Here is a 14,284-nt window from a genome sequence, read left to right on the forward strand (position 1 = left end):
CTGGTGGGGACTCTGATGTGAAGGGGGGCTTCTGTAAGGGACTCTGATGTGAAGGGGCTTCTGGAGGGGACACTCAAAATTAAAGTGGGCTGGTCATGATGAAGTCCAGGACCAACTTTTTGTGCCAGTCCAGCCCTGTCCGAGCCCCTAACTGGAGTAGGTGGATGAAGGCAAATTCGTCACTCTCTGATACTTGTGACATGTTCAAATCTGTGGGAAAAACCAATTAGAGATAGACTAAACCACCACCAATACCCTAACACACTAAGTAACGGTGTGTGGTGCTGCAAGAACTGAAACAGCGTGTGTGGGAAACCTAGTAACCCCCCGTGTGTGTGTGTGTGTGTGTGTGGTGAGCGAGCCTGAGTAACCTGCAGCGTCCAGACAGGTAATTTAAAAACGAACACTCAGGGCTTGGTACCTACAGACTGTGGTGTGCAGAAAATAGGAATGAAAGTGACATATGATGTACGGGTGAGAAAACTAGCTAATACAATCCTTACAAATGAAACCTCAGCCCGCACGGCTCCGTAGACCTGACAGATACTGCTATGCCATACACCTAGCTGACTGACCGATACACCAAACACGCCTTGCTGCTCCAACACGTAAACGTTGAATACACCTACAACAAAACCATTAAGTATGCACTGAAAGGAGTTCCCCCTTGTACGGTGTGTACCCTCATAGTATGAGGACCCCTCCTGTGTACCCCAATAGTATGAGCCCCTCCTCCTGATAGTCGCGTGGGAACCGGAGAAAACAAAATGTCCACAGTGCTTGTCCTACCGCCGAACTGGAACAGGTGTTCTGTCGAAGTGCCCCCCATCGAATAGTGCCCAGTATGTACTGCACATGCACTGTACGGTACAGCACAACAGCTGATCTGCCGATCAGCTGGGCTGATGTAACCAGGGCGCATGCGCACACCGTAGGAGGTATATCTCGATGGGAGATACCATTTCACAGGCACAATTAAACCTATACAAATGTGGGGAGAGTGTAGTTCTCAGATTGTGCATCGCTGCTGCTGGAGGGCGGCTAGTGGCTGTGTTGAAGAGCTGGTTATGTCTGTGTTGCAACCCGCCCTTTTCATGCAGGCAAAACCAGCAGTCCAACACAGCAAGCCCGCCCTGCAACACTGATAAAACCGGACCATCAGCACACTGTAAAGCCACCCCGCAACAGTGAGGCACAATGTGAGAACTACAGTTTCCCCCCGCTGTTTGTATAGGTTTCAATTGTGGCAGTGAAATGGTATCTCCCATCGAGAGATGCCACCTACGATGTGCGCTAGCGCCCTGGTCACGGCACTTCAGCTGATCGGCAAGTCAGCTAAAGTGCGGCTCCATCCTGTGCATGTGCGGGCACTATTCGATGGGGGGGGGGCAATTCTCAACAGAACGCCTGAAATGATATAGCCACCTGCTTTCCTGTACGAAACCCGGAAATGCTAGCCGACGATTGCAGGGAGAAGGAGGGGGGATTATAAGCCCCGGAATCCTCCTACAAATACAGGCTAGTCAATGGCCAGCCTTCTAACATACATTTCTGTACACACTTCATCCGCCCTCGGTGAGTCTGGTTCATCACAAGTCACTGAACCTGTAGCACTAGAAAGACAATTGCACACAACTGGGGAATTTATACAATTGCTGAGGAAGCAAATTAGATCTAATTAAACTTGCATAAGCCTGTGACCTATGGCTTGGACTGCTTTTTACAAGAAAGGAAGGGTGCATTTCCTGTTTAATAAAAATACACGCACACAGCTTTAAAATATTTAAAGACCATTAAGAACCCATTGGATTGCAGCAAATAGTATTTTATGACTCAAAATGCAAAATGTAAAAAAAAAAAATCATAGTCGCACAGCCTCATTCACATGCTTCTTCGTCATAGCGGGGTGAGCAGTGTATTTTTGACCTGTTTAGCCAGTGCAGCTGCTATACTTGCTATGAGTGGCTGCAGTTTCATAGCGGGCTCCTGCTGAAAATCATTGTCGATCAACTTAAGGCCTCATTCACATGAGGTGCTTTGATCGGTGCTGTGCAGAGCCCTGTTTTACCGACATGGATATGCACAGGTGTTGCATGCATCCCCATACCAAACCCAACGGCAGCACAGACAATTGCTGCTCCCAATGCAACATCCATGTGGGTACCCTGGGTGCATTCGGGGCTTTGTGAGTTCGAGGACATGCACTTGCGTGGATTTCATATTGGGAGTAGTGGCTCTATCCGTACATGAATAGGACGGCCTGTACAGGGATGCACAGAACACCTCTGCATCCTAATGCGGCTAAGCATGGCTTAAACAGGAACAGCAGTCTGCTCACATAATTTTGTAATAAAAACATCTTTGCCATTCTGAAGCTTCCCTCCAACCACTTTGCAGTCTGGCTGCAACCATTTTATCTGTGGGCAGCTGAAGCTGCTGCCTGTTCACCCCCCCCGGTAAATTCTGAGTGAGAGAGGGCTGTGCATGATGTCGTAAGCTAAGGCTAATGGGCAGACAAACGGCAAGTGGGCTGTATAAAGTATTTGCTAGCAAAAAAAAATGTTTTACTATCCAAAGTTAAAACAAGGGCAGAAGATTTAATAGATGGAAAGATGAAAAAATTACTGATGGTTGTCTTTAAAGAGGGAGTCCGCCGGGAGTCCGCGTTTTTTTTTTTAAAAGCCAGCAGCTACAAATACTGCAGCTGCTGACTTTTAAAATAGTGACACTTACCTGTCCAGCGCGCCCGCGATGTCGGCACCCGAAGCCGATCTCTCGATCGTCTCTCGGGTGCTGCCGCCGCCATCTTGGGTATGGGAATCAGGAAGTGGAGCCTTTCGGCTTCATTTCCCAGTTCCCTACTGCGCATGCGCGAGTCGCGCTGCGCAATAAGGATGGACCCGCTGCCTCTGGGATCTGTGTGTTTCCCAGCATGCAGCGGGGGACTTTCGGAAAGGGGCGTAATCTACGCCCCTTTCCGCAGAGAGCTATCCCGGAAGTGGGTGCAGATACCTGTACTGTACAGGTACCTGCACCCCCCTCCCCCCTGAAAGGTGCCAATTGTGGCGCCGGAGGGGGGGGGGATTCCAAAGAGCGGAAGGACCACTTTCGGGTGGACCTCCGCTTTAAGTTGCCCCATGTGAACGAGGCCTAATAGGGCTAGGCAGGGGTGTGTGGTAGCTAAACAGACTACAAGAATAAAGCTAGCGTACGCTGTTGTGTGGTTTGTATGTTTGGGTTTTTTCCCAGCAGACTGCATGAATGGATGAATTGTCTCCCACCTGCATATTATTTTATGTGACTTCAATTTAAACTTCTTCAACCCAAACGTTGGCCATACACATGGGTATTTTTAGTCAATTTTGGTCAGCCAATAGTCAAAACTGGACAATACATTGACCGCTTCAATACAGTTTATTGAAAGACTGAAATAAAAACTACAGTATTTTCAAGTGATCAAATTTTTCTGCTGGGTTCAGATGGGCAATTTTGGATCAGAATGACAGCTAGCAACTAGTCACCAAAAGAGTTCAGCAATGGTGGCCTTATGTATCGTTTCCATACAGGTTTCTTTTAATGCTCAATCTCTGTCCTGTGTTGAAACTTCTGTGCCAAGAACATGCTGGGCCAATGCCAAAATCGTGCAGTAATGAGATCCTATTGCCTAGAAGAAAACTGCTTCGGACTGACACGTCCCCTTCACAGTTTTCTTGTAAGCAGAAGATCAACCATTTTATCCTTAAGCTGCAATGCCATAAATATTAATCCATTACAAAAAGCACCTTTCTTGTCCACTAAGACGCCTTTCACACTGAGGGCGTTTTGCAGGCGCTATAGCATTAGAAATAGCGCCTGCAATCCGCCCTCAGACCATTTTCACAATGGGGCGTTTTTCAGGCGTTTTTCAGCTGCTTTAGCTTTAAAAAAAAAAAGCGACTGAAAGAAGCCGCAACTGCAATCCCAATGTAAAAGCCAGAGTGCTTTCACACTGAGGCGCTGCGCTGGTAGGGCATCAAAAAAAGTCCTGCAAGCAGCTTTTTTGGAGCGGTGAATACACCGCTCCTAAAGCGCCTCTTCCCATTGAAATCAATGGGAAGCGCCTGCAAAACGTCTGAAAAGCGCTTTTGGCAGCAGCGCTTTGTATGCTCTTTTAACACTTTACTTGGCCACTAGCAGGGGTTAAAAGCGCCCCAAAAAAGCTGGTAAAGCGCTGCTAGTTTATGCGGCACTTTACAAGCGTTTTTTGGGCGCTGACCTTGTGAAAGGGCTCTTAAAGCACTCGGGCTTTCACATTGGGATTGCAGATGAGGTTTCTTTCAAGCGCTTTACATGCGCTTTTTTTTTAACGCTAAAATGCCTTAAACGCCCCAGTGTGAAAGGGGTCTCAAACTGCTGCTCCCTTGTCTCCAGTGTGAAATCCCCGAGGGCTTTCACACTGGAGCGTTGCGCTGGCAGGACGTCAGGAAAAGTCCTGCCAGCAGCTTCTTTGGAGCGGCGAAGGAGCGGTGTGTTTACCGCTCCTCCACCACTGCTCCCCATTGAAATCAATGGGGCAGCTTTGTATTACCGCCGGCAAAACGCCGCTATTGTGGGCGGTTTTAACCCTTTCTTGGCCGCTAGTGGCCGAAATGGGCTGCAAATCTGACGGTAAAACTCCACTAAAAATAGCAGCATTTTACTGCCGCCGCTATGGGCGCGGCAGTGTGAAAGGGGTCTAAGGGTCACAGGAGTTCACCTTTTTGAGTATACTGTTGCCTACAGGAGCATTGGGGGGAGAGAATCAAAGGACAACCCAGCAAAACACCTCCCGGTACCAGCTGGCTTCTGCTTTTTTTTTTTTTTTTTTTTTTTTTTTTTTTTGCTATTGTCCTAGAAGTATAGACATCTTTTTTTTCAACTCGGCTACCCTATTTTCTGCTAGGATTTTTTTTCGTGGGGTTTTTTTTTTTTCAAAATTTCTTAATTTAGTTTTTTCTTTTAATCAGGACTCTTCTCTACATCAGTGCTAGTCTCTGATTGCAGCTATCCAGAGCAGCCTTTCCTCAACCTAGCTTTGGGAGTGCCATGCCCCTGCAATCCACTCAATGAGCACTTGACCTGCGTTTTTTTTGAGGGACAACGTCTCTTCAAACAGTCCCTTAAAACCATTATCAAGAATTGTCACTGGAGGCAAAAGAACTTGCCTCCGTCAGGGCAAAAAGTCTACTAAATATCATCTCTTTTGTTGCTTTAATCCTGGGGTGTGTGCAGGTGGCCAGAGAACCAGGTTTGAGAGGCCTAATTGTAAAGTCTAGAGTAGGAAACATGTTATACCCCCAGAAAAGCCTTTATCAGCATGAATGTACACCCCCACTTTCCACAATGAGGGGATGTATGTAAAGTTTGTGGAACCCTAAATATTTTGCCAGAGAACCATCAGCTACGTACAGTATATAGATCTGTGTTCCAGTAGTGGTACAGAGACTTCTGTCCCATTCCTGAAACAAAATGGAGGTGGTTTGAGAGCGGTTTAACCAGTCACAGAAAGGTTTGTATTCTTATGGATACAAGGCTTTTTCTAATTGGCTGAGGTGGAGAGGCAGACAGATGACATCAGCCTCTACCTCAGCTAATCAGAGGAAGCATTGTGTTCATCCATAAAATACAAAGCTTCCTGTGAATGGCTGAGCAGCACTTGTTCTTTTGGGGACAGGAATACTTGTGGCTGCTGTCAGCACTGTATAAGATGTAGCATAAGATATATATATCTCTCTTATGCTACATTATAATATTATATATACACCATATGTAGCATCAGTATACAGCACTGTGTGGTGGCAGTGGTATGGGGACTTCCCATCCTGTTCCCATAACAAAATATAAATACCGCTTAGCCATTTGCAGGAAGCTTTGTATTTTATGAATAAATTCAATGCTTCCTATGATTAGCTGAGGTAGTGATTTTGATGTAACTTGTCTGCCTCTCCATGCCAATTAGAGAGACTTGTATTCATTCATAAAATGCAAAGCTTTCTATGAATGGCTGGCTGAGCAGCACTTGGCCTGACTCCATCTTGTTCTGGGAACTGAACTTGCAGAACACAGGACTGTATGTAGCTGATGCTACATAAAGGTTCTAACAGCAGCCAAATGTATTGTTGAATAAAATGCACCAGTTTAGTCCAAACAAAACTATTGGGAAATAAAAAAAAAAAGTAAACGAATGTCTCGTACACATGGTCGGATTTTCCGACCAAAAATGTTCGATAAGAGCTTTTTGTCTTAAATTCCAACCGTGTGTAGGCTCCAATCGGACATTTTCCATCGCACAAAATTTGATATCTGGTTTTCAACTTTTCCGACAACAAAATCCGTTGTTGGAAATTCCGATCGTGTGTACACAATTCTGACGCACAAAGTTCCACACATGCTCGGAATCGAGCAGAAGAGCCACACTGGCTATTGAACCTCATTTTTCTCGGCTTATTGTACGTCACCGAGTTCTTGACGTTTGAATTTCCGACCAACTTTGTGTGACCGTGTGTATGCAAGACAAGTTTGAGCCAACATCTGTTGGAAAAAAAATCCATGGATTTTGTTGTCGGAATGTCCAATTGTGTGTACGGGGCATGAGTCATATGGTTGAAAATCCTTATTCCTGTGTACAGCTTTGTGAATTGAACCCAATTTATGAAATGTAATTTATGTTTACAAGAATCTTCATATTTCTAGACATTCTATAACAGGGGTATGTAAACTATGGCCCTCCAGTTGTTCAGTAACTACAATTCCCATCATGCCTAGTCATGTTTGTGAATGTCAGTGTTTTACATTGCCGCATGGAATGTGTAGTTCCACAACAGCTGGAGGGCCGTAGTTTGCAGATCTGTTCTATATGAATTACTCATGGATCACTCCTTTGAACCCTTCACTTTGCATGAATTCCACAATATGCTTATTACATTTTGCACACTCAGGATTATATAATTTGTTACATAAACTGGGGAGTTGCTGCAAGCCTTGCTTAGTGATGTAACCTGCAAGGAAAATAAAACATTAATGACTGGAGATTTTTACATTAGTAAGTAGAGAAGTGGCAGTGTAAACTACAGCAAAGGGCACTGACCACAATGACAACTGATAATGGCACAGGAAATTGTCCACTCACCAGATTTCTGGCAAGAGCAACAGTTTCTTTTTTTTGCACAGATGAGAACAGATCTAAAACCTTTTCATTGATCTATTTAACGGACCAAAAGGTTAATTGTTGGATTTGCATACATTTCAAACCTTGCTAGAACAAGCCACATCACCGCTGTTCATCCAACATCTGGATTTACAGTACCAGTCATGTGAAATGCAGGTCTTGTCTTGGCAACATTGGTCATATTTTATAAAATGTCAGTCCTACGTTCAGCATGCCCAGCTTCTTTTAAAACATCTGCTTTCTTTAAAAATCAGATTACAAAAGTCAAGAGACTGTGCGCGTGTAACGAGGGGTTACTATGGCTGCAATAAGATGTTATCTATAATTCCTATAGGTTGAATAAAGTATTACTCCACCGCTTTTTGTAGTTCTTCTGATAGAACAGCTAACTTTTTATTTTTATATCCTATGGATTAGATTTCTGTCCCTATTACAAAGGACAGGAAGTTGAGGGACTTCTCCCCATTAACGACACAGATGGCAATAAAAACTTAACTGAGGTTCTAACCCTCCCCCATTCTCTTTTTAAAAATGTTAGTCATCCTGAAGTCCATAACAAAGATAAGCCAGCAACCCAAAAGCTTCGTAACAGGATTTATTAGCACAACAGGAATGAATAATCCAACATAATGCTAACGTGTTTTGGATAAGGGGCCTCGCCATAACAAAAGTTAACCGCATACAATCAAACTTTTTATATCAAAAACAGACCAAGTGAGGTAAAGAGATCAGTTGGAAGAGGTAAGTTTCCCACTGATCTCTTTACCTCACTTGGTCTGTTCACATGCACAAAAAGTTTAATTTTATTCTGTTAACTTTTATGCTATGACAAAGGCTGTGGCCGAAATGCGTTAACAGGATTTCTTAGCACAAAATAATGCTAAGAAGCTTTTGTGAATACTTAATTTATCCTTAATTGAGGGTTCTCAATTCTGAGAGGCGACTACTTGTGCTGGCTGACAACCCCATTTTTTTTCTATTGTCCTGAAGTGGTAGTTATGATTTGTTACTATATTGCAGAGTGGTATAGTATGTGCTTTGGATCATCTCTATTATGTTACAGCAGATAACCTTTTTCAGGACATTGCTGTTTTGTCATATTACTGTTTCATACGGCATATCCATAAATTAAAAATAAATAAAATAAAGTCTTTGGGTTGCCGGCTCACCCTTTTCTTTATGGACTTCTAAGTGAATGCTACGGCCAGTGCACCTACTCTGCTCATCAACCATCTACATAGTGGTAGAGCTTGGGTGAGTCTCCTTGTGCTTCCGTGTTGAAGTCAACCTGAGCCTGAGTAAACTATGGGGATTGCAACTACTGACCTCCCTGTGAAAACGGTAATCGCATGGTTAAACCAGTGGCTACTGTCCTGGAACAAGTAGGTAGAACGAAAATTGTCAATCAATTTGTAACTCCTTATTTTCATAGTTCTGGATTTGTGACTCCAATACAGAAGCAAGGTCAGCGTGACAGCCAAGCAAAGAGAAATTTCAAAATTTCATAAACAAGTCAGCAGGGTTTCTTCTTGAAGCTTTACTTCAGGCAGATGTAAAGGGCTTAGGTAGGTGCGCTTGGTTAAAAAAAAACAGATAAAAAAAATCAGCAGCTGAACACCATAACCAGGTACTGGGCACAAAGAAAATAAAAGATACATAGAAATAAAAGAAACAAAGTGCAGTGCTTGGCCTCTAAATGTAAATGTGACCTGAAAAAAAACTGTGAAACCAAATACAACAATACTGTGAAAAAAAACTTTTTTAAAACTCAAGCGAGATGATAAAAAAACGAATTCAAATGTCCATATGTAAATTACTATAAAAAGTATGAGTAATGTCCAGTGTATAAATAAAGTGGAAATATCTGAAGCTTATTTATTCAATGAAATGATGCTTGACCACGTGGACCCTTCACCTCTAAACACCACTAACAGATGGAGGCTTACTAGATCCCCAGTGACCCCCCTGTTAGGGGAGGTCAAACTGCGCAAGTTCAATCACAGATCACATAGACGTCCCGATCCCAGATGCCAGAGATTATCCCGATATTTCGGATGTCCCGTGATCTTCGGATCCGCTCGGATGCTCTCAGCAGGCCTCCAAACGACGTATCACCATAAAGAAACAAAAATGCGCCAAATCGTGTGATATAGTTTCAACACAATTTATTTAGGCCGAAAGTTAAGATGTAAAGGGCACAAATTATTGCAACGTTGTAATCATTAAAGAGGAGCTTCAGGTTCTTTTAAATAAAAGGCAGTAGCTACAAATACTGTAGCTGCTGACTTTTACTATAAGGACATGGAATTCCACAATGTCCTCACCGAGCCGATTCTTTAATTGGCTTTGGGTGCGGGCACTGCCATCTGTAGTAAGGGAAACAGGAAGTAAAGCCTTGAGGCTTCATAGCCTGTTTCCTTCTGCGCATTCACGAGTCCTGCAGCGTGAATTGTCGTGAGCTAATCAGTATGCTGCTTTTCTTTCCACTCTCCAGTCACAGGGTGGGTAAATTTGTATATGAAAGTGAAACTGCAGCAGAGAAACTTCAGGTGCCTGAAAGCAATTTTTAAGGGTTCCCCTGTGTTAAATATACAGTGTGGCTTTACACAAGCCATGATAATTTACCTTCTTTTATTTTCCGTTTCAGATGTACACCATTTACCTTCTACACTCAGGACAATATGATCCTTCACCCGCCTTTGTCACCTGTCGCTACTCTGATCTAGAGCGACTGAGGAAAAGTCTACGTTCTCATTATCCTGAACAAATGAACAATGTGTCTTTTCCCCGTAAGCGTCTGCATAAGAACTTCACAGCAGAAACCATTGCAAAACGCAGTCGTGCCTTTGAGCAGTTCCTCTGCCATGTGTCTTCAGTACCCGCTCTACGATACTCTCCACAATTCTTGGGATTCTTCTACTTGAGCGACATGCAGAAGGCCCAGCAGCTTACATGTACAGGATTATATAATCTAGCACTCCCAAAATTGACAAATTGTTGGCGTCTCCAAGAAAAGCTTTGTTCGACGTGGGCATCTACCCACAGACTGATTGTGCTTGCTGGGCTGGTGGTGTGCCACCAGGAGCTGGATACTCTGGCAGAGGCACAGGCATACAGCGAACAGGCAGTAGCTCTTCTGCAGGAATCACAAGAGCAAAACTTGACTTTACTTATTCCTTTCCTCCAGGCCCACATCCAGTTGTCTTGGAGAGTGGGGAGAGACAAAATGGCCTCTGAGGCTGCCTTGCGGAAGCTGAAAGAGGCTGGACACAGTACAAGCAACGCTCCCACCCTAAAGGAGATTCTAATTAAAGAGACCATAAAATGAACAACTAAGGCATCTTGCATATAATTCACTACATTCTATACATTTCTATTTTTGCTCTTGTTCAGGTACGTGGTAAAACTGCAGTCATTCTCCTAGTTTTACTGCCCCCTAGTGTGTGTGAATGAACCCCAATACTATTCAGGAAGTACTGTGATCCACACTTCTGCCAGACAGCATAGGCAGGTCCTGAAACTCTAACTGAAGGATAGTGTAAAATGTGCCAAAACTACCTTCTGCCTAATTCAGCTTATAAAATTATAGCCAGCAATTTATTAAACACATTTTTCTTTTCCTTTTTCTTCCAGTTTTTATACAGGAGATCATTTTTACTGAGCTCCTCTTCACCAGTTTCAGAGGTCACAAGTATAGAAACCATAGTCCCGAAACATGGTAAATACACTAACCCTTCTAAACTCACCGGATAAAATGACAATTTACTAATTACAATTTGAGCGCTTGTTTCAACTTAAGGATGATGGGGGGAAAATATTAGTGCATAGATTTCCATAGACTGGGTGAGAAGGGAAGGAATGCAATGATCGGGTCTGCTGGCAGGGAATGCAACGATCAGGTCTGATGGAAGGGAATGCATTGATCAGGTCTGCAGGCAGGGGATGCAATGATCGGGTCTGCTGGGAAGGGAATGCAGTGATCGGGTCTGCTGGGAAGGGAATGCAGTGATCGGGTCTGCTGGGAAGGGAATGCAATGACCGGGTCTGCTGGGAAGGGAATGCAATGACCGGGTCTGCTGGGAAGGGAATGCAATGACCGGGTCTGCTGGGAAGGGAATGCAATGACTAGGTCTTCATTCAGCTAGTCATATGATTAGCATGCTTTGGGTTAAAGTTTGCTGTTTGGAATGATCCGCATACATCAGGAATACACCTTCCTTGGGCACATGTGACAGCCAGGACACCATCTTATCTCCATAGGTGGCCATACACTAGCCTATAATTTACCTGGGTATGGAAAGTAACAAAGAACTTTCAACAATTCTCATTCATCATATGAAATCCCCCAACACAAGTAATTAGAACGTTGTTTGCACAACTACTTCTAGGCATTATAGATCTATAGCCTAGCACAGTGATGGCGAAACCTTGGCACCCTAGATGTTTTTGGAACTACATTTCCCATGATGCTCAACTACACTGCAGTGTGCATGAGCATCATGGGAAATGTAGTTCCAAAATATCTGGGGTTCCAAGGTCGCCATCACTGGCCTAAGATGCCTTATGCCCCGTACACACGAGCGGACTTTTCAACATCCAAAGTCCGAAGGACCGAGTCCGTCAGACTATCCGATCGTGTGTGGGCTGCAACGGACTTTTGATTCGCCAAAGTCTGACGGACTTTAGAAATGAAGCATGCTTCAAATTTTCCCGACGGAACTCCGCCGGACCCGGTCCCCTTCGAAAACTCCGCTCGTGTGTATGCTACTCCGACGGACTAAAACCGACGCTAGGGCAGCTATTGGCTACTGGCTATGAACTTCCTTATTCGAGTCCAGTCGTACGTCATCACGTTCGAATCCGTCGGAGTTTAGTGTGATTGTGTGTGGCCAAGTCCGTTCGGCCGAAAAGTCTGTCAGAACTCCGTCGGAATTCCAGCAGAACTCCGACGGAACTCCTTTGGAAGTCTGTCGGACTTAAGTCCGCTCGTGTGTACGGGGCATAAGAGTCTCATCAGATGTGTGGTTCTGTCGCCAGCACAGCTTAGTTAATGGTGTCAAACTATTCATCATTAATTAAAATACTAAATGATAAAACAACATTAAATCTAAAAAAAAAAAAAAAAGATCAATTCATTGAGCTGTATTACGACTAGTTCTCCACCACACAAGCAGAGATTTATTCGATTGATTGACAATTTTGTTGCAGTCAAAAGAGTTGGCAAAATGATCAGATTAGTTGGTCTTTCATATCAGTGTTTTTTTGTTTGTTTTTTTTTATTTTGCTTATTTTAGATAAATTATTTATATTTGTGTGACCATCATACTTTTCCCTGTAACTAGTATATAGGTAGGATTTTAGACACTACTCCAATAAGCACATAATACATCAATTATATTAAAAGTATGTACAAATTATTATTTTATCCAATAAAACATTTAAAATATGCATAGGTTTCTCTTCTTGTGTTTTTTCTTACATTAATACCCTCAACCATTCTCCACCAACTGGATATAATCCATGGTGGTTTGTGGGGGGGGGGGGTTGACACCTTTCCTCGGTCACCTCTACCTCAGGACCTCCTGTCTCTTATATAGCTGCAAGAGGACAACATATGCTCTAAAAGAAACCATACAATATTTTTTTGTAATTTTTACTTTCAGAGCATACGTTGCCCTCTTGCATCTATACAAGAGACAGGAGGTCTTGAGGAAGCGCTGACCCTGTGAAACGCATCAACCTTTTCCCCCTCTCAACTTGAAACCGCCATGGGTTATATCCAGGTGGTGGAGAATGTTTGAGGATATCAATGTAAAAAAATACACAAGAGAAATCTCCTGTATATTTAAAATGTTTTATTGGATAAATATAAAGATTTGTACATTCTTTTAATAAAAATGATGTATTCTGTGTTAATGGGAGGGGTATCCTAAAATCCTACCTATATACTACTGTACTACTTATTGACTTCAAGGATGAGACCCTCCACTAGCACATATATGTAGAAACAACCTTTCCCACACACACATTCTAAATTTTGTTACATCATTTTTCCTATGCCCTTCCCTCACTGGGCTGACCTGCAAAGTGTTACTCCTTTGTTAATAAGATTTTGCAGCCTCATGGGCCAGTGGGAGAGCAAATCCATTAAATGGGTTGTCTTACTTTGATGATGTGTTGGACATCAGGGTGTGATCACCCCATCCCACATGGCCACAAAGATGGGTTCACAGGTGATCAGTTTGCTACTAAAAACTGTAATCATTTGTTGACCATCATCTCATTAATTAAAAAAACTGCACTTTGATGAGCACTCCCTTGCACCCTCGGTCACCCACTCCAAAGATCAGAGCCTTGAAATTGACTTGCATTTTCTCCCTTTTATTACACATGCTATTGCCCTTTACCAGCCCAGTGGCTTTCACACTCATACAGCATCCAGTCATGCGCCTTGAACGGAGCATAGAGTGGTCAAGTGAAGCCATAAATGCCAGGCGAAGATTAAGGTGAGGGAGGGCGGCTGTTCCCAGAAAGGAATAATATGAAATCTAGGCAGCTACACAGAAGTGCAACTTCATGTCTCCAGGACCTACAAAACAGGATAAAAAGGGGAACAGAATTTTTATTTTATATTTTATATTTGTACTCTTAATATTCAAACTTGTATTTTAATATACTTTTATATGTCTATTTTATACACAAATAACCAAATTAATAAAACCATTTTAATGAAAAATGTTAATTCTTCAGAATGTTTATTTAACCTTAACGAAAAAAAAAAAAAAAAAAAAGATAGATATCTCTGTATATATGTGTGTATGTATGTATGTATGTATGTATGTATATATATATATATATATATATATATATAATATATGTATATATATGTATATATATCTATCACAGGGAGAATTTACTGTACTAAAATGTGTATGAAGGCATCTCATTGCAATGTGACTATGGCAATGTTGAGACAGCAGGGTGAATGACAATAGGCATTTCTGGATCATAATTTCCCTGTGACCTTAAACCAGGTTACAAGAAGTTTGCACAGTCAGTGATGATTTGAGGAGCCATGTCATCTGCTGGTGTTGGTCC

At 42.9% G+C, this 14,284-nt stretch overlaps 1 protein-coding gene across 2 annotated transcripts in view; it reads left to right on the forward strand.

The window, feature by feature from the left end:
* Positions 1–13,922, forward strand: part of SNX21 (sorting nexin family member 21) — a 53,974-nt gene extending 40,052 nt beyond the window's left edge. For both annotated transcript variants that reach the window (XM_077459218.1, XM_077459219.1), the window contains exon 4: positions 9,834–13,922. In XM_077459218.1, the coding sequence (XP_077315344.1) occupies positions 9,834–10,514 (681 nt within the window). In that variant the 3' untranslated portion in view covers positions 10,515–13,922. The remainder of the gene's footprint in view (positions 1–9,833) is intronic.
* The last annotated feature ends 362 nt before the right edge of the window (positions 13,923–14,284 follow it).

This window comes from Lithobates pipiens, unplaced genomic scaffold (genome assembly GCF_037356315.1).
Source record: "Lithobates pipiens isolate NorthernLeopardFrog02 unplaced genomic scaffold, aLitPip1_a1.2 Scaffold_28, whole genome shotgun sequence".
Lineage (NCBI taxonomy): Eukaryota > Metazoa > Chordata > Amphibia > Anura > Ranidae > Lithobates > Lithobates pipiens.